This window comes from Gigantopelta aegis, chromosome 2 (assembly GCF_016097555.1).
Source record: "Gigantopelta aegis isolate Gae_Host chromosome 2, Gae_host_genome, whole genome shotgun sequence".
In the NCBI taxonomy this organism is placed as follows: domain Eukaryota; kingdom Metazoa; phylum Mollusca; class Gastropoda; order Neomphalida; family Peltospiridae; genus Gigantopelta; species Gigantopelta aegis.
Window position 1 is genome coordinate 39,832,235 of NC_054700.1, and position 19,864 is coordinate 39,852,098.

Consider the following 19,864-nt stretch of genomic DNA (forward strand, 5'->3'; position numbering starts at 1 on the left):
TTGCATGAATTTGACGTTTTGCTCAAGTACTAGGGTGAAAACTCCACCCCCTAGTCCTCTGTCTCATATGCCTACATGTTTAAAGAGACCACTAGAGCACATTGATTTATTAATCATCAGCTATTGGATGTCAAACATTTGGTAATTTTGACTTGTAGTCTAAAGAGGACACCTACATTTTTCCATTGGCAGCAAGGGATCTTTTATACCCACTTTACCACAGACAGGACAGCACATACCACAGCCTTTGATGTACCAGTCGTAGGGCACTGGTTGGGATGGGGAAAACTCAGTCAGAGAATGGGTCCACCGATGAGATTTGATCCTGTAATCAAGGCACCTCGGGCGAGTACTCTACCGACTGAGCTAGATGTAAAGTATCGGTGACATTTCTGATCCCCGTCAGTGGGCCCATTGGGCTATTTCTCGTTCCAGCCAGCGCACCATGACAGGTATATCAAAGGCCGTGGTATATAGTATCCTGTCTGTGGGGTGACCGGCCTCGGTGGCGTCGTGGTTAGACCATCGGTCTACAGGCTGGTAGGTACTGGGTTCGGATCCCAGTTGAGACATGGGATTTTTAATCCAGATACCGACTCCAAACCCTGAGTGAGTGCTCCACAAGGCTCAATGGGTAGGTGTAAACTACTTGCACCGACCAGTGATCCATAACTGGTTCAACAAAGGCCATGGTTTGTGCTATCCTGCCTGTGGGAAGCGCAAATAAAAGATCCCTTGCTGCTAATTGGAAAGAGTAGCCCATGAAGTGGCGACAGCGGGTTTCCTCTCAAAATCTATGTGGTCAGTAACCATATGTCTGACGACATATAACTGTAAATAAAATGTGTTGAGTGCATTGTTAAATAAAACATTTCTTTCTTTCTGTCTCTTGGGTGGTGCATATAAAAAGATCCCTTGCTGCTGATGCAAAAATGTAGCAGGTTTCCACTCTAAGACTGTATGTCAAAATTACCAAATGTTTGACATCCAATAGCCGATGATTAATAAATCAATTCTCTGGTGGTGTTTAACATTTCCACCAGTGAAGACACTGATCTGATCAGTTTGTTACATGTGCATGTCAGATTAAACTTTAAATTGTGTCCATATTTACTTGATGTGCTCTATTTTAAATAAGATATTATGTAATTGAGCTATGACTTCAGTGATATGTTATATCTGTCACAGGCCTCATTTAAAAAAAAAAACATTCTGCCTTAATTCATTTGGGTTTCAAATTCCCACATTTTTATACCACAGGAATCTATTTTTTTTCTTGGAATTGGATACTAATAAATATAGTTGTCATCTTGGCACATAGATTATATTTTCTATGAGATACCGGCTTGTCATTGGATTTTGGTCTAGATGATTGGGTTGTTTGAAGATTGATGTCATGGGAATCTATGATTGGGTTCATTTAGAGAAATATTACAGGATTTGATTACCAGGTTCCTGTTGAGAACTGAACTCTGCAGCTTGAGAGTGGGCAACTTGCCAAGTTTCGCCTGTCACCTACAGTTGAAGACACTGACCCAATCCAATTAAAGTTCATATCAACATTTGCTTACAGCAAAGGAAAATAATTAGTTTCATTCTCGTCACTGTGCTTCTTAATTTCTACCACCAAAAGGCGAGATACGGAGGATACTGTCTGAGTGTTTTGTGATATCATAATTTATCAGCACGAGTTGATAAAAGTATGAAATCCAAGGCTTGTCAAGGATTTTTATACTTTTATCAACGAGTGCTGATAAATTATGATATCATAAGACACAAAGGTTATTCTTTTTTATCATCTATTATCATTCTTTTCATTTGCAACACTAGTAAACAATGTCAGTAATGTGGGTTGAATGTCACTATATTTGGCAGCGATAGACTTGATAACTAGCAGAACGACAGTGGGGTGACGTCACTAATGATAGGTTTAGGGCTGAAACATACATAGTGACGTTAAAAAAGAAGCGATATCTCCTAGGAGAATATCGCAGGAGATATCGCAAATTATAGTGCCAGCGATATCTCCTACAAATGCCTTTAATGGATGGTAAACATGTATACATGTAGATATTCCTTTTCTGGCAGTGGCGACGACATCAACTCATGTGTTCAAGCCTTTACGGTTAAAGTTTCATGTTTAGATCAGTTTCAAACAAACTATAAGTCAGTTAAGGGTCAATGAAATTGGTTTATAGTTGCACCTATGAATATTCATCACAGAGCAACCAAAATGTTTTTTTATGGTAGGCTAGACATTGAATTCCATGGAGTTCTTTTTTTCATTTCTATGAAGAAAAAAATGCTTTACATTTACATAATTGATTTTTTTTATTCATTACATCAATTTGAGTTGAATTCTGCTTTCTGCTTTGCATTTATGTATACCTGAAGCTATATTGATTCTCAACTAATGTGATTGCATTTACCTGTGAAATTTAAAATAATGACTTATGAAATACATAGACATGTACATGTAGTCAACTAATTATTATTATTTTAAATTTTTTTATCGCATAAAATAAAATTTGTTTTTGTTTAACGACACCACTAGAGCACATTAATTTATTAATCATCGGCTGTTGGATGTCAAATGTTTGGTAATTCTGACATTTAGTCTTAGAGAGAAACGTGCTATATTTTACCGTTAGTAGCAAGAAATTCTTTATATGCACTATACCACAGACAGGATAGCACATACCACAGCCTTTTGTTATACATTGTACCAGTCGTGGTGCACTGGCAGGGAATGAGAAATAGCCAAATGGGCCCACTGATTGGGATCAATATTAGACCGACCGCACATCAAATGAGTTCTTTACCATTGGGCTGTATCCCATCCCTTTTATTGCATCCCTGCATAAATTTTAAAGTTGAGAATGAAATAATTTATTTTTTGGTCTCATTTTCCTCATTTATTGTGTATAAGTAATGGCCATGCTAAGGATTTTCTAAGCTATCTTAGCGCTATGAAATAAAAAACCATTGTAGGTTGTGATATCACTACTACAACACACGCCATAGTGACATCATAGCTTATGATGGTTTTACGATTTCATAGGCTAATTAAGATCACTTCGAAATTATGTACCCAGGATCTGAGTGACGTAGCCCAGTGGTAAAGCGCTCGCTTGATGTGTGGTCGGTTTGGGATCGATCTCAGTCAGTGGGGCCCATTCAGCTATTTCTCATTCCAGTCAGTGCACCACGACTGGTACATCAAAGGCCGTGGTATGTGCTATCCTATCTATGGGATGGTGCATATAAAAGATCCCTTGCTGCTAATCGAAAAAAAGTAGCCCATGAAGTGGCGACAGCGGGTTTCCTCCCTCAATATCTGTGTGGTCCTTAACCATATGTCCAACGCCATATAACCATAAATAAAATATGTTGAGTGCATCGTTAAATAAACCATTTCCTTCCTTCCGTCCTTCCTTCCATCACATTAATGTAATTGATGTTTTTGTGTTGGCAGGTGTAACGAGACACGTAGGCGATGCCATCAGTGACCGCACGACAAAAACGAAGAATAAAGTGGTCGCCATCGGCATCGCTCCGTGGGGTATCGTCGAGAACAGGGAAAACCTGGTGGGCAGAGATGTGAGTAAATCCAGCCAAGTATTTGACTTTATACACAAAAAGAAAAAAAAGAAAGAAATGTTTTATTTAACGACGCACTCAACACATTGTATTTACGGTTATATGGCATCAGACATATGGTTAAGGACCACAGATATTGAATGAGGAAACCTGCTGTCGCCACTTCGTGGGCTACTCTTTTCGATTAGCAGAAAGGGACCTTTTATACAGATAGGGTAGTACATACCACAGCCTTTGATATACACTTTATACACATGTATTATATAAAAATTTCAGTTTTATTTCCGGTCCTCACTGGTTATAGGTGAACCTCAGAACATGGTACTTGCAAAAATTATGTCACAGTGTCGTACACAGTGGTAAATTCAACCGCTTTCTTGATGCACAGTCGGTCTATGATCGATCTCCATTGGTAGGCCCATTGGGCTATTTCTTGTTCCATCCAGTGCACCATGGCTGGTATATCAAAGGCTGTGGTATGTGCTGTCCTGTGGGATGGTGTATATAAAATATTCCTTGTTACTAATGGAATAATGTAGTGAGTTTCCTCTCTAAGATTATATGTTAAAATTACCAAATATTTGACACCCATAGCTGATGATTAATAAATCAATGTGCTCTAGTGATGTTATTAAACAAAACAAACTTTAACTCTCTAACAGGGTTTGACACATCCAATAGCCAGTGATTAATAAATGAGTGTGCTCTAGTGGTGTCGTTAAACAAAACAAACTTTAACTCACTAACAGGGTTTGACACATCCAATAGCCAGTGATTACTAAATGAGTGCTCTAGTGGTGTCGTTAAACAAAACAAACTTTAACTCTCTAACGGGGTTTGACACATCCAGTAGCCAGTGATTAATAAATGAGTGTGCTCTAGTGGTGTCGTTAAACAAAACAAACTAACTATCTAACAGGGTTTGACACATCCAATAGCCAGTGATTACTAAATGAGTGTGCTCTAGTGGTGTCGTTAAACAAAACAAACTAACTATCTAACAGGGTTTGACACATCCAATAGCCTGTGATTAATAAATCAGTGTGCTCTAGTGGTGTCGTTAAACAAAACAAACTTTAAGTCTCTCTCTTAACAGGGTTTGACACATCCAATAGCCAGTGATTAATAAATGAGTGCTCTAGTGGTGTTGTTAAACAAAACAAACTTTAACTCTCTCTCTTAACAGGGGTGGGTTGGACGTAGCTCAGTAGTAAAGTGCTCGCTTGATGCATGGTATGTATAGGATCAATCCCCATCTGTGGACCCATTTCTCATTCCTCATTCCAGCCAGTGCTCCACAACTGGTGTAACAAAGGCCATGGTATGTACTATCCTGTCTGTCAGATACTGCATACAAAAGATCCCAACTAATCCAGTAGACTAAAAGGTTAAGTGACCCCTGTATTATATACCCGTCATCCACTGGATGGGAAAGATTAGTCCATGGCATTGTGGCAGCGGGTTTCCTCTTTTATCTGTGGTGCTTAATCATATGTTGACACCTTATATCTGCAGTTACATGTAAACTGTGTTATGTGCATCATTAAATAAAACATTCCTTCCTTCCTTCCTTCCTTCCTTCCTTCCTTCCTTCCTTCCTTCCTTTCTTTTTTTCTTCCTTCCTAAACTATTGTTCATGGTAATACATAATCAGTATTTTAAAAAAAAGAAGAAAAAAAAGTCCTACAGTTTAAGAACTGATAGTAGTTAAAGACAAAAAAATCCTCCAGAATGAAGTGGTAGTTTTCCCCTGTTTTGATGTGGCCGAGATAACATCATTAAGTGGCTGAGGTTTTCTAAATGGTTATGATTGTTTCTTTTGAAACAGCTTGGCCGATTAAAAATAATGTGAGCTTTTAGAGAAGATTTAAGATCATTGCCTGCAAGATGGAATGGAAATGTAACCCATTACCTCCAGTCAGTGACAATTACGTCTGTAATATGGCATTGTCGGTCTGTTCATGTATATCCGTTTGTAAACATTTCATTTCCGGAGTATATGTTTCTTATCAATTCATATAAGATCATCAAACCTTGCATGCAAGTACAAAATGGGATGGCTGTGTGTAGCATACCATAACTAGGTCACCGCGACCTACGTTTCACTCAATAATGCACATTAAAGAAAATCTTTGTCTGGGCCTTATCTGCCTTATCAATTCATATACAGTGCTGTCTGGTGTATCAGTGCACCTAAGCATTCAAAGACCATTTCTGTGAGCACTGAAATACTTCATAAAATATGTTTCTCACCAATGAAGCAGTGTATATTCTGAGATACACTACAAATTGTTTTATGTCTGTAGTAAAGAAACATTGTAAAATTGTGCATAAATGTAGGCATGCCCCTGCTTACAAAATGATTTGTACCATGTCCGGTGATTCGGTGCAGTAGAGGTGGATCAGTGACCCTTGCTATTTATAGACCATCCATGGCCTCACTTTGTAGCCCATAAACGCTACACTATTGTCCTTTTTTGTTTTGACTTGTTAAAAATATTACCGTGAAAATGAACAATCACACATGACCCATCTCATGATTGGTTTCAGAATCGGTTTCTTGAGTGGTACAGTTCGTAATTACTGCATGTCTAAAATGCTTACATGGAATTTTTTCTTGAGTAGATTGTGCACACACGTGGATCTTAGTTCACTTTTATTTTTACTAACAATGTGACAGTTGTGAACTGGACTGACTGTAAGGTGTTAAAACTTTTGTTTTGTTTTGCATTTTTTCTTTATTTTCCCTAGTATCAGTCTCAACAAAAATAACCAGAAAAAGAGTTATACACTTTACTATAATTTAAAAAATGCGAGCCGGTGTTTTTTAAATTGGTTCTGACATTCTTAATATCAATAAGGCTGACCTACATGTACTTCGCATTTATATATACACGATAACATGTGAATACTTAATTATTGATAATTCTAATAATTTTTAATCACATCTGTAAAAATAATTTATAAAAAAGCTTGAACTTTAATTTGCTAACAACACCGACAAGACGACTTTCTAAGCGTACTTAAGCAAAATATTGAGTGCTCCGAATCACTGGACACGCCGATACACCGGACACAGCTGTAGGATCATCAAACCTCACATGTTTGTTGCATATCATAACTAGGTCATCATGACCTACTTTTGATGGACATGTATCATGAACCTCACCAGTACTCTTGTTGATCCAAATTGTTTAATTTATTATTCTTTTCGTATTATATGTTTACCCCCTCATATATTTTTTAAATATACAATATATTTTGTTCTACACAGGTTGTTGTTCCGTATCACTGTGTTTCATCGCCGAAGACTGCTTCCGCCGTACTCAACAGCAATCATTCCTACTTCCTCTTGTCAGACAATGGAACTCTGGGAAAATATGGAGGAGAAATTCTTTTTCGGAAAAAGCTGGAAAAATTCATAGCACACCAAAAAATATGTATAAGTAAGTGAATATTTGGATAACAAAAGTTGTCTACCTCATGAAGCAGAATGATTTAATTTAGTAATTTGGTGAGTAAATCTGTAGTAATATTTATGTTTTAAAGGGACAGACCCTAGTTTTTAAATACTAAAGCATATTTTTCACTCTAGTTTCAACTCATAATAATGGAGACTACGTTTGGTTAATTTACAAACCTGTAACAAATTTGGATATTTGGAATTTGGAATTTGGATTTGGAGTCATTGATGTTGAAATACCCTTAAAAATAGACCAAAATGCAATTCAGTAATTATTACTTATCAGACACACGTACATTTTTAAAAATATGAAAAATGCATTATGTGATATTAGAAACACCAGGATGACCAGAAACACTTCGGTTGTACGGAAATAGATAATCTAAACAATAAAATATAAGTAATGTTTGATTTCAGTGATCATACATTGTAAATGGCTCTAATAGTGAAAAATATGCCTTAGTGGTTAAAACAGCTAGGGTATGTCCCGTTAATCTATGCAAGAAAATATCAAATGCATGTGGATGTTAAGTACATGTATATAAATAATAATGAAAATCAGAGAAAAATGTTTTATGAAGGTTACTGTTTTCCTGTTTTAAAATAAAAATAGAAGAAAAAAATCGGATTCTGTATATTTTTAAAGCATTGATGATCTATAACGATTTATTTGATGAACGACTTGGCAGAGATTGTATTTGGTATTTGTTAATGGAGAAGGGACAATGCTGTTAAGTGAATTTAGTAGTATGTTTCGGTGTATTAATAGGATTTGATCTATATACATGTACATTTATGCATGTGTGTTGCTGTTACTGTATTTCAGCCAGTGGGTTCATGGGTCGAGGTGTGCCGGTCATCTGCGTTGTGCTGGAAGGTGGCGCCAACACAATTCGCTCGGTACTGGAGTACGTGACGGACACACCGCCGGTACCAGTGGTGGTGTGCGACGGTAGTGGCAGGGCGGCCGATCTCTTGGCCTTCACACACAAGTATTCAATCGATGATGGGTACGTTGTAGAGGGATCCCTTAACCTTTAGTCTACTGGATTAAGTTTGTCTCACCTTTAAAAGGTATTGCGTTCCCAGTTTTGTGTTTAGCTTCATTTCTCACTAACTAATTGTCACTTCAGAATGAATATGCCCAGTTCCTTTGGTCATCCTATAAAGATTTTTTTTGTGTGTGTGTATAATTGAAAGTGTAATTTATACATTTAATATAAAAAGTTAATAACAATTTAATATATATATATATATATATATATATTTGAATAAACACAAGTTCATGTATATACATATATATAGCATTACCTTTTTAATTCTAACTTGGCTTAATAAGATGTTTTTGAAATAAAATTGAAAATTCCCAATCTTTGGTAAAACGATGCTAAAATTCCCAATTTCAAAGCCATGGATGTCAAGCCAAATTGTTCCATTATTGCTAGAACAACCCAGTAGTTATGTTTATTTTAAATTAATTTATTTGCTCTGTTGCCAGGACATGGGGCGGGATTTAGCTCAGTTGGTTGAGTGTTAGCCTGAGGTGCTTGCGTCGCAGGATCGAACCACCTCAGTGGATGCATTCAGCTGATTGGGTTCCAACTGGTCAACGGTCATGGTCAAAGGTCGTGGTATGTGCTTTCCTGTCTGTGGGAAAGTGCATTTACAAGATCCCTTGCTGCTAATGGAAAAATGTAGCAGTTTTCCTCTGATGCCTGTGTGTCAGAATTACCAAAAGGTTTGACATCCAATAGCCGATGATTGTTAAATCAATGTGCTATTGTTGTGTCGTTAGACAAAACAAACGTTTTACTGTGTATCGACATCACACAGTCATTCCTTATTCATAATATAGTACGGTTTAGGGAATATGTCTCCATTACAAATACATGTAATATGACACAGAAAATGTATTGAAATGCGTGTCGTTACACAGTAAAAAGTTTGTTTTGGTTATCGACATCACACAGTCATTCCTTATTCATAATATAGTACGGTTTAGGGAATAGGTCTCCATTACAAATACATGTAATATGACACAGAAAATGTATTGAAATGCGTGTCGTTACACAGTAAAAAGTTTGTTTTGGTTATCGACATCACACAGTCATTCCTTATTCATAATATAGTACGGTTTAGGGAATATGTCTCCATTACAAATACATATAATATGACACAGAAAATGTATTGAAATGCGTGTCGTTACACAGTAAAAAGTTTGTTTTGTTTATCGACATCACACAGTCATTCCTTATTCATAATATAGTACGGTTTAGGGAATATGTCTCCATTACAAATACATGTAATATGACACAGAAAATGTATTGAAATGCGTGTCGTTACACAGTAAAAAGTTTGTTTTGTTTATCGACATCACACAGTCATTCCTTATTCATAATATAGTACGGTTTAGGGAATATGTCTCCATTACAAATACATGTAATATGACACAGAAAATGTATTGAAATGTGTGTCGTTAAAGAAAACAAACAAACTTTGTTTCCAGGACGATGCCCGAGAGTTTGCGAGACCAGCTGATCTTGACGATCGAGAAGACGTTCCAGTACACTCAGGAGCAGGCAGAGAAACTCTTCATTGAACTGATGCTGTGTGTGAAGAAGAAGGAACTCGTTAGTAATAGAGGATACGCCCCTCGTGTCTTGTTATATATAGAGATTATAATACGCGCTTGTGTGTCATACTGATTTTACGAAACGAGTCAGGATTTTTGTATTACCCCGACCGAGAGCGAGGGTAATACATGAATCCTGACATGAGTTTCGTAAAATCAGTACGATTCACACGCAAGTTTAATAATTTCTTTATTATCCACATGATCCAAAATATTATTTTTATGAATAACAGGCTAGGACCATGTTAAAACGTTTGAAACGTAACTAAAAAGAGATAATGAAACAAATGACATTTTGATAAGCGTTTACACTGAGGAAGCCACATTAAGTTATGACGTCGCTTCACAGAATTACGTCATTCGTGGTGCACGTGAAATCATTATGACACACGTGGGTCATACTGATTATATTTCCCTGAATATCTTGAACTATGTGGATAATAACATAATTTATCAGCACGAGTTGATAAAAGTATGAAATTCGAGGCTTGTTGATGATTTTTATACTTTTATGTAAGAACGGCGATTCACACAGTTTACAGATGATTTTTTTGTTTGTTTATACTCCGATGAACGTATAAGACATAACAGACAATCCTTAACAGAAATTATTTACAGAAACATTTTTGTAGGAGGATAGTACAGACTATAGATGTATAGAGGATACTCCCCTCATGTTTTGTGATATCATAATTTATCAGCACGAGTTGATAAAAGTATGAAATTCGAGGCTTGCCGATGATTTTTATGTTTTTATCAACTAGTGCTGATAAATTATGATATCACAAGACACTGGGGGGGGGGGGGGTATTCTTTTTATCATCCATTATCGTTCTTTTCATTTGCGACAATTGGAAACAATGTCAGTAATGTCGGTTGAATGTCACTATATTTGACAGCGGTAGACTCATTAACTAGCTGAACGACAGTGTCGTGACATCACTAATGATAGGTTTAGTGCTGAAACATACACAGTGACGTAACAAAATAATGTCGAGTGATTAAAATTTGACCAATCAAGATTATAAGAATCGATATCTCCTAGGAGAATATCGCAGGAGATATTGCAAATTATAATGCCAGTGATATCTCCTACAAAAGCCGTTAATGAATACAATATATCTTACAGTCGGTGTCGAAAATCTGTCAATTAAGGTCGACGACAGTCACTTTTTGGAACCTTGTTTTTGCTTCTTACACAATTTTACCACAATTTCACTTGAAATCCATATTTCGTAAAAGGTACAATTTTTTAATCACAAGATTTTTTTCATACACATCCAGGTGCATTGATAATGTTCAAACAAAAATATTTCAATAGCTATTTTGCATTGGAATTTTTCCAACTTTCTAAAAACGGAAACGTCATGTACCCAGTTTAGTGATATTGTAAGGAAATGTAAAATGACATCATTGGAATAATGACATCATTCAAATAAAAAATTAGCTGTATTATTACAATGCTTCGCAACATTAAAATAAAAACTAGTCTACTAACCTTGACCCCTGTCAAAATTTTATAACCAGCAGACGACACTTTTTACAGGTACATGTAGGTATACATTTGTACATGTATATGTTTTTATTTTTCTGGACAAAATATTAAGTTTAAATTTTAAAAGATGAAATGAATAAAAAGTACCTTTTGTACAATATATCATATAAAAAAATTACCCTTAGATATGTTTTATTTATTGTGTACGAAGCCAAAACAAGGGTGTGAAAAGTGACTGTCGTCGACCTTAGTAAAGTGAAGGATTTTCTCAATCATTTTACAAATTGTCTAAAAACTATTTTCATTATGAACATGGTTTTAAAGGGGCTGTTTTGGGTCTGCTTCCATTGTAAGCTGTTTTCTACTAACAGAGCCGAGATGACCAAAAACAGTTTGGATGTATGAAAATGGATATTCTAAGCAATAAAATATAAGTGCATGGTGTCTGATTTTAATTTCCAAAATGGATCTAATAATGAAAAATATGCAGTAGTGTTTAAAAACTAAGGTCTATATTACTTAAATGCTTACAGATTTGACTGTTTCTGTTTGTGTGTATTTCAGATCACAGTGTTCCGAATGAGCGAGGGATCTCAGGATATTGATCTCGCAATTCTAACCGCTCTCCTCAAAGGTATTATTTATGGGGGGCAGACCTGTCAACCTTTAGTCAAGAGAAAGCAGGAGGTGTGTGTTGAAAAGCAGGAGATTTTGTCAAAAACACAGGAGATTTTTTAACTGCACACGATTTAACACAAGTTTTAAAAAAATACTACAATAAGTTATACAGTGATGTGAGATTTCCGAGTTTTTGCGGAATTCCGCGTTTTCATGACCCAAATTCCGCATTTTTATATTTTTTTCCGCGAATAAATAAAAATATAAATTTAACGGTTTTGTCCGACTTTTAAGCTTTTTACCAGTATTCCGTCTTTTAATCAACACGGAAGTCATTCAACTTATCTCCCTTCCTGCACCGAACAGTAACGAGGTTTGCCGAGGTTTTCTGTTGTTAGGCGACATTTCATTGGTTCATTTTCGCCAACTGTGTATAGCGTTAGACAATTAGCCCGCATTTTGTGAAGCGGCAATGGCAACACGGCGCAAAGATATCGTGAAGAAATCAGATAAATTAAAACTTTACGTAAACATAAAAAATCCCTGGCGATGGGAATGGCTAGAGAAACAGGTGGACGGTGTTCAGTTAGAAAGTGTTTTTGAGAAACTGTCGGCAAGTGGAAAAGCCTATTGCCAAATTTGTCAGAAGGAAATCAAATATGCCAACCGGGGTCTTAACACAGTGATTTAACACACTTCATAAATTTGTTGTTAAAGGAGACCGGACACCAAAAGACATGTAGTATATAATGGATTAAGTTAGCGTCAAAGACCGCATTACTCTAACGCCCGGCTCGCAAGGCACCGGTCAGCTGCGCGTCTTAGGTTTGGGGTAAAAACAGAAGTGGGCGGGATTATGCATAGATCTGAACGAAAGCGAGGCAATACGTCATCGGTGAGAGTTACCAAGCAATACCGGTACACGTGTTGATTCTTTGGTTGTGCCTTTTAGTCGTGTTTTCTTTCTTTTTTTTGTCTCCAGGTTTATCGGAAATTTAATTTACAAGATAATTAGTGTTATTATATTTTGTCGACGTAATTATATGATAGTTAACTGCGCAGTGATCCCCCCACTGGCCCCAGACACCACCGAACAATTTTCAGAGTTTTTGACATTTGGTCACTCACATCCCTGGTTATATGAACACTACATAATGTCATGTATACAATGTACTTGTCAACCTTAGTTATTGGCATTAAAAAAAATAATAATAATAATAATAATTTAAGACAAATTATATATATATTAAATTTTGTTTTAATTATTTTTAAATATTACTATAATTTAATACATATTTTGAAAAATAACTCATATCCAAAAATCTTAAGACTAACAAATTTAAACATTAATTAGTACATTTACGGTATTACACTTACAGGTTTCATCATCAGTATTTGTGTTTCGTGAAAAGTAGACCCAAGACAAATTTATATAGGCCTAAATCTTATAAATTAATATTCAGTTTTTACTACAATAAGGTACAGTGGTGTGGTACTTATTTAAAATCACCATAACCATGCAATAAACATTGTATTTCCACTAATAATTTCTACTAATCATAAGTAAAAGCTCACTACTGACATCGTGTGAAATATACCGGAATTATACCTATTTCGTGAGTAACGTTATGTCAAACACAAGATTTATTAATTGTAGGAAAATAATCCCTTGAAGTGTACTCTTGTTACTACTATTTTACTGCACAAACCTACAAATCTAATTGATACAAGTATTGATTTTTCTGTTGTCTTGCTTTGACATCGTGTGTATTGATGCATGCGTTCACTGTCCACTCTGGCACTTCCAGCCATAGAACTTTGCGTTATGTAATCCAGTGGGAAGACATTTTACGAGTCAGAGGTGTTATTAGGACTAAATTGGATAGTTTTATATTATGGCAACACTGAATGTCAATACACAGCCACGGTAGCTTGAATTTTTTTTATGCTTAGAAAAAAAAAAGATTTCCCAGGAGCAACGTTTTTCCCACGGGAGACTTGATCAAATACCGGGAGTCTCCCGCAGAATCTGGGAGGGTTGACAGGTCTGATGGGCGGGGGGTGGTGGTTTCTTTTAATATTTATTTTCCCCAGTCCATTCTGACCATGTCAAAGGTATTGTTTACTTCATTGAAGAAACAGAAGTTTTATTCATAATCAAGTCGGGGACAAAGTCTAATAAGACCTAATAAAAACGTTTTGCATAATCTAACAACAATCATTGTCAGTTATGGTTTTAACATGTACACATGTAAGTGGGTTTCTGAAGAGAAAAATGTTTTGCCAAGTTGTAGTCAAATGTCAGTAGATGACAGTAAGTATGTTTTATTTACAGTAAGGGCAATATCAGTTTTATAAACATTATTAAAAACCATGCATTATAAAACTTGCTTTTTGGCTAAAAAGAATAACGAGCATGAATTAACTCCCTTGTAATTCATACAATTTTCTGTCTGCAGCTGTGTAACATGCTTGTTAAAATGATATAATATGACATTACATATGAATAACGATGTTATCCTTTTTTGCCAATAATTTGGAATGTTTAGCATTGGTATTTTGTTTATATGCTTTGCAGCGGTTACGTGAAAGCAAAAGTAGGAATAACACTTTACTCAATGGGAATACAAACTAGTTGGTAAACTAGATTTAAACTGTATAGCTCATACATGTAGCTTTCAGTTTTGTTATAAACTTTAAGTTAACCTTTAAGACAATCTTCTTTTCTTTTTTTTTAAATTTGTTAAGTGACCTTTTTGTATGACTATTCTTTGTTAGTAACGGAATACAATAGTTTGTTAATGCAACTCATTCAACCTTACTACAGGCAACACATGCAAGGTCAGGTCAGGTCAGGTCAGAGACTTTAACATACACATTCACCGCAAGCTGTTGTAGTGCACGCCTGTCTTGGGCGCAGTGGTCGGCCTCAACCGGCTCCTCCGTCCAGGACAGGAAAGAACACATGCAAGAAAACTGTGTTTTAATAGACATAAAATTTTAATGTTATTTCAGGCACAAATGCCAGTGCTCCGGATCAGTTGAGTCTTGCCTTGACGTGGGACAGAGTAGACATAGCACGGAGTCACATCTTTGTCTATGGGCAGGAGTGGCCGGTAAGAAATAAGCTACAGCCATTTTGTAAGAAATAACCTAAAAACAAATTACAAGTTGTGAAAGTTGTGACAGTGCTTAAAACACTTTAACCATGAAACTATGGTCCCAGGCTTGCAAGCCTGAATCAAAAGTATTAAGTTTGTATGCATTTAGAATGTTAAAATATCGATCTACAAAGTATATAGGACTATATATGGATGGGGTGGAACAAGTTGGCCTATGAAATTAGCCACAGATGAATTTTCCTGGCAACTGATGAACAAGTCGCAATGTCATGGATGGCAATTGTGGACTATTTTAAAGATTATTTTTAATGTCAAATGAAAAACCCTTCCTTCTGTTGAAGAAATACAATAAGTTACTAACCAAGTTTGTTCAGTATTTCCTAGCAATTTTCTATGTAAGTTTTAGAGATTGCTAAACAAATCAAAAACATTAAACAGCAAGCTGCAAATTTGAGCAGGATTCCATGCTTCTGCAAGTCCCAGATTTTAGATCAGAAGTGTATAAATAAAATGGAATCCCCATGTCTAGCTGACAGAATCCAAAAAGATATCCCCAAATTCAATTTTTGAATAGTAGTTACTAATCAGTTTTCAAATTTATTACATATAGTTACTGTCGTCAATAAAAATTTGGAAAGCATAATGTCCCTGGTTACCTGAAATTTGGTGTAACCCATTAATGATTTTGGCAGATTTTTAATTCTCCGAGACATGTTTTGTGTTGCCGCCGACAGGAAGGCTCCCTGGAGCAAGCGATGATGGACGCGCTGATCAATGACAGAGTGGACTTTGTCAAGCTTCTTCTTGAGAACGGAGTCAGCATGCACACGTTCCTTACCATCGCACGCCTCGAGGAGCTTTACAACACGGTGAGACAGTTGTAGTGTTACACTAACATGCACATGTTCCTTACCACTGCACACCTCGAGGAGCTTTACAACACGGTGAGACAGTTGTAGTGTTACACTAACATGCACATGTTCCTTACCATCGCACGCCTCGAGGAGCTTTACAACACGGTGAGACAGTTGTAGTGTTACACTAACATGCACATGTTCCTTACCACTGCACGCCTCGAGGAGCTTTACAACATGGTGAGACAGTTGTAGTGTTACACTAACATGCACATGTTCCTTACCATCGCACACCTCGAGGAGCTTTACAACACGGTGAGACAGTTGTAGTGTTACACTAACATGCACATGTTCCTTACCATCGCACACCTCGAGGAGCTTTACAACACGGTGAGACAGTTGTAGTGTTACACTAACATGCACATGTTCCTTACCATTGCACGCCTCGAGGAGCTTTACAACACGGTGAGACAGTCTTACTGTTACACTAACATGCACATGTTCCTTACCATCGCACGCCTCGAGGAGCTTTACAACACGGTGAGACAGTCTTACTGTAACACTAACATGCACATGTTCCTTACCATTGCACACCTCGAGGAGCTTTACAACATGGTGAGACAGTTGTAGTGTTACACTAACATGCACATGTTCCTTACCATTGCACACCTCGAGGAGCTTTACAACATGGTGAGACAGTTGTAGTGTTACACTAACATGCACATGTTCCTTACCATTGCACGCCTCGAGGAGCTTTACAACACGGTGAGACAGTTGTAGTGTTACACTAACATGCACATGTTCCTTACCATCGCACGCCTCGAGGAGCTTTACAACATGGTGAGACAGTTGTAGTGTTACACTAACATGCACATGTTCCTTACCACTGCACACCTCGAGGAGCTTTACAACACGGTGAGACAGTTGTAGTGTTACACTAACATGCACATGTTCCTTACCATCGCACACCTCGAGGAGCTTTACAACACGGTGAGACAGTTGTAGTGTTACACTAACATGCACATGTTCCTTACCATCGCACACCTCGAGGAGCTTTACAACACGGTGAGACAGTTGTAGTGTTACACTAACATGCACATGTTCCTTACCATTGCACGCCTCGAGGAGCTTTACAACACGGTGAGACAGTCTTACTGTTACACTAACATGCACATGTTCCTTACCATCGCACGCCTCGAGGAGCTTTACAACACGGTGAGACAGTCTTACTGTAACACTAACATGCACATGTTCCTTACCATTGCACACCTCGAGGAGCTTTACAACATGGTGAGACAGTTGTAGTGTTACACTAACATGCACATGTTCCTTACCATTGCACACCTCGAGGAGCTTTACAACATGGTGAGACAGTTGTAGTGTTACACTAACATGCACATGTTCCTTACCATTGCACGCCTCGAGGAGCTTTACAACACGGTGAGACAGTTGTAGTGTTACACTAACATGCACATGTTCCTTACCATCGCACGCCTCGAGGAGCTTTACAACACGGTGAGACAGTCTTACTGTAACACTAACATGCACATGTTCCTTACCATTGCACACCTCGAGGAGCTTTACAACATGGTGAGACAGTTGTAGTGTTACACTAACATGCACATGTTCCTTACCATTGCACACCTCGAGGAGCTTTACAACATGGTGAGACAGTTGTAGTGTTACACTAACATGCACATGTTCCTTACCATTGCACACCTCGAGGAGCTTTACAACATGGTGAGACAGTTGTAGTGTTACACTAACATGCACATGTTCCTTACCATTGCACGCCTCGAGGAGCTTTACAACACGGTGAGACAGTTGTAGTGTTACACTAACATGCACATGTTCCTTACCATCGCACGCCTCGAGGAGCTTTACAACACGGTGAGACAGTCTTACTGTAACACTAACATGCACATGTTCCTTACCATTGCACACCTCGAGGAGCTTTACAACACGGTGAGACAGTTGTAGTGTTACACTAACATGCACATGTTCCTTACCATTGCACACCTCGAGGAGCTTTACAACATGGTGAGACAGTTGTAGTGTTACACTAACATGCACATGTTCCTTACCATTGCACGCCTCGAGGAGCTTTACAACACGGTGAGACAGTTGTAGTGTTACACTAACATGCACATGTTCCTTACCATTGCACGCCTCGAGGAGCTTTACAACACGGTGAGACAGTTGTAGTGTTACACTAACATGCACATGTTCCTTACCATCGCACACCTCGAGGAGCTTTACAACACGGTGAGACAGTTGTAGTGTTACACTAACATGCACATGTTCCTTACCATTGCACGCCTCGAGGAGCTTTACAACACGGTGAGACAGTCTTACTGTTACACTAACATGCACATGTTCCTTACCATCGCACGCCTCGAGGAGCTTTACAACACGGTGAGACAGTCTTACTGTAACACTAACATGCACATGTTCCTTACCATTGCACACCTCGAGGAGCTTTACAACATGGTGAGACAGTTGTAGTGTTACACTAACATGCACATGTTCCTTACCATTGCACACCTCGAGGAGCTTTACAACATGGTGAGACAGTTGTAGTGTTACACTAACATGCACATGTTCCTTACCATTGCACGCCTCGAGGAGCTTTACAACACGGTGAGACAGTTGTAGTGTTACACTAACATGCACATGTTCCTTACCATTGCACGCCTCGAGGAGCTTTACAACACGGTGAGACAGTTGTAGTGTTACACTAACATGCACATGTTCCTTACCATCGCACACCTCGAGGAGCTTTACAACACGGTGAGACAGTTGTAGTGTTACACTAACATGCACATGTTCCTTACCATTGCACGCCTCGAGGAGCTTTACAACACGGTGAGACAGTCTTACTGTTACACTAACATGCACATGTTCCTTACCATCGCACGCCTCGAGGAGCTTTACAACACGGTGAGACAGTCTTACTGTAACACTAACATGCACATGTTCCTTACCATTGCACACCTCGAGGAGCTTTACAACATGGTGAGACAGTTGTAGTGTTACACTAACATGCACATGTTCCTTACCATCGCACGCCTCGAGGAGCTTTACAACACGGTGAGACAGTCTTACTGTAACACTAACATGCACATGTTCCTTACCATTGCACACCTCGAGGAGCTTTACAACATGGTGAGACAGTTGTAGTGTTACACTAACATGCACATGTTCCTTACCATTGCACACCTCGAGGAGCTTTACAACATGGTGAGACAGTTGTAGTGTTACACTAACATGCACATGTTCCTTACCATTGCACGCCTCGAGGAGCTTTACAACACGGTGAGACAGTTGTAGTGTTACACTAACATGCACATGTTCCTTACCATTGCACGCCTCGAGGAGCTTTACAACACGGTGAGACAGTTGTAGTGTTACACTAACATGCACATGTTCCTTACCATCGCACACCTCGAGGAGCTTTACAACACGGTGAGACAGTTGTAGTGTTACACTAACATGCACATGTTCCTTACCATTGCACGCCTCGAGGAGCTTTACAACACGGTGAGACAGTCTTACTGTTACACTAACATGCACATGTTCCTTACCATCGCACGCCTCGAGGAGCTTTACAACACGGTGAGACAGTCTTACTGTAACACTAACATGCACATGTTCCTTACCATTGCACACCTCGAGGAGCTTTACAACATGGTGAGACAGTTGTAGTGTTACACTAACATGCACATGTTCCTTACCATTGCACACCTCGAGGAGCTTTACAACATGGTGAGACAGTTGTAGTGTTACACTAACATGCACATGTTCCTTACCATTGCACGCCTCGAGGAGCTTTACAACACGGTGAGACAGTTGTAGTGTTACACTAACATGCACATGTTCCTTACCATTGCACGCCTCGAGGAGCTTTACAACACGGTGAGACAGTTGTAGTGTTACACTAACATGCACATGTTCCTTACCATCGCACACCTCGAGGAGCTTTACAACACGGTGAGACAGTTGTAGTGTTACACTAACATGCACATGTTCCTTACCATTGCACGCCTCGAGGAGCTTTACAACACGGTGAGACAGTCTTAC

At 38.1% G+C, this 19,864-nt stretch overlaps 1 protein-coding gene across 3 annotated transcripts in view; it reads left to right on the top strand.

The window, feature by feature from the left end:
* The window catches only part of LOC121385351 (transient receptor potential cation channel subfamily M member 3-like), a 164,357-nt gene that overhangs the window by 99,639 nt on the left and 44,854 nt on the right, over nucleotides 1-19,864 (top strand). For all 3 annotated transcript variants that reach the window (XM_041515996.1, XM_041516005.1, XM_041516014.1), the window contains exons 6-12: nucleotides 3,476-3,600; nucleotides 6,875-7,046; nucleotides 7,890-8,073; nucleotides 9,570-9,693; nucleotides 11,755-11,824; nucleotides 14,824-14,924; nucleotides 15,665-15,799. In XM_041515996.1, the coding sequence (XP_041371930.1) occupies nucleotides 3,476-3,600; nucleotides 6,875-7,046; nucleotides 7,890-8,073; nucleotides 9,570-9,693; nucleotides 11,755-11,824; nucleotides 14,824-14,924; nucleotides 15,665-15,799 (911 nt within the window). The remainder of the gene's footprint in view (nucleotides 1-3,475; nucleotides 3,601-6,874; nucleotides 7,047-7,889; nucleotides 8,074-9,569; nucleotides 9,694-11,754; nucleotides 11,825-14,823; nucleotides 14,925-15,664; nucleotides 15,800-19,864) is intronic.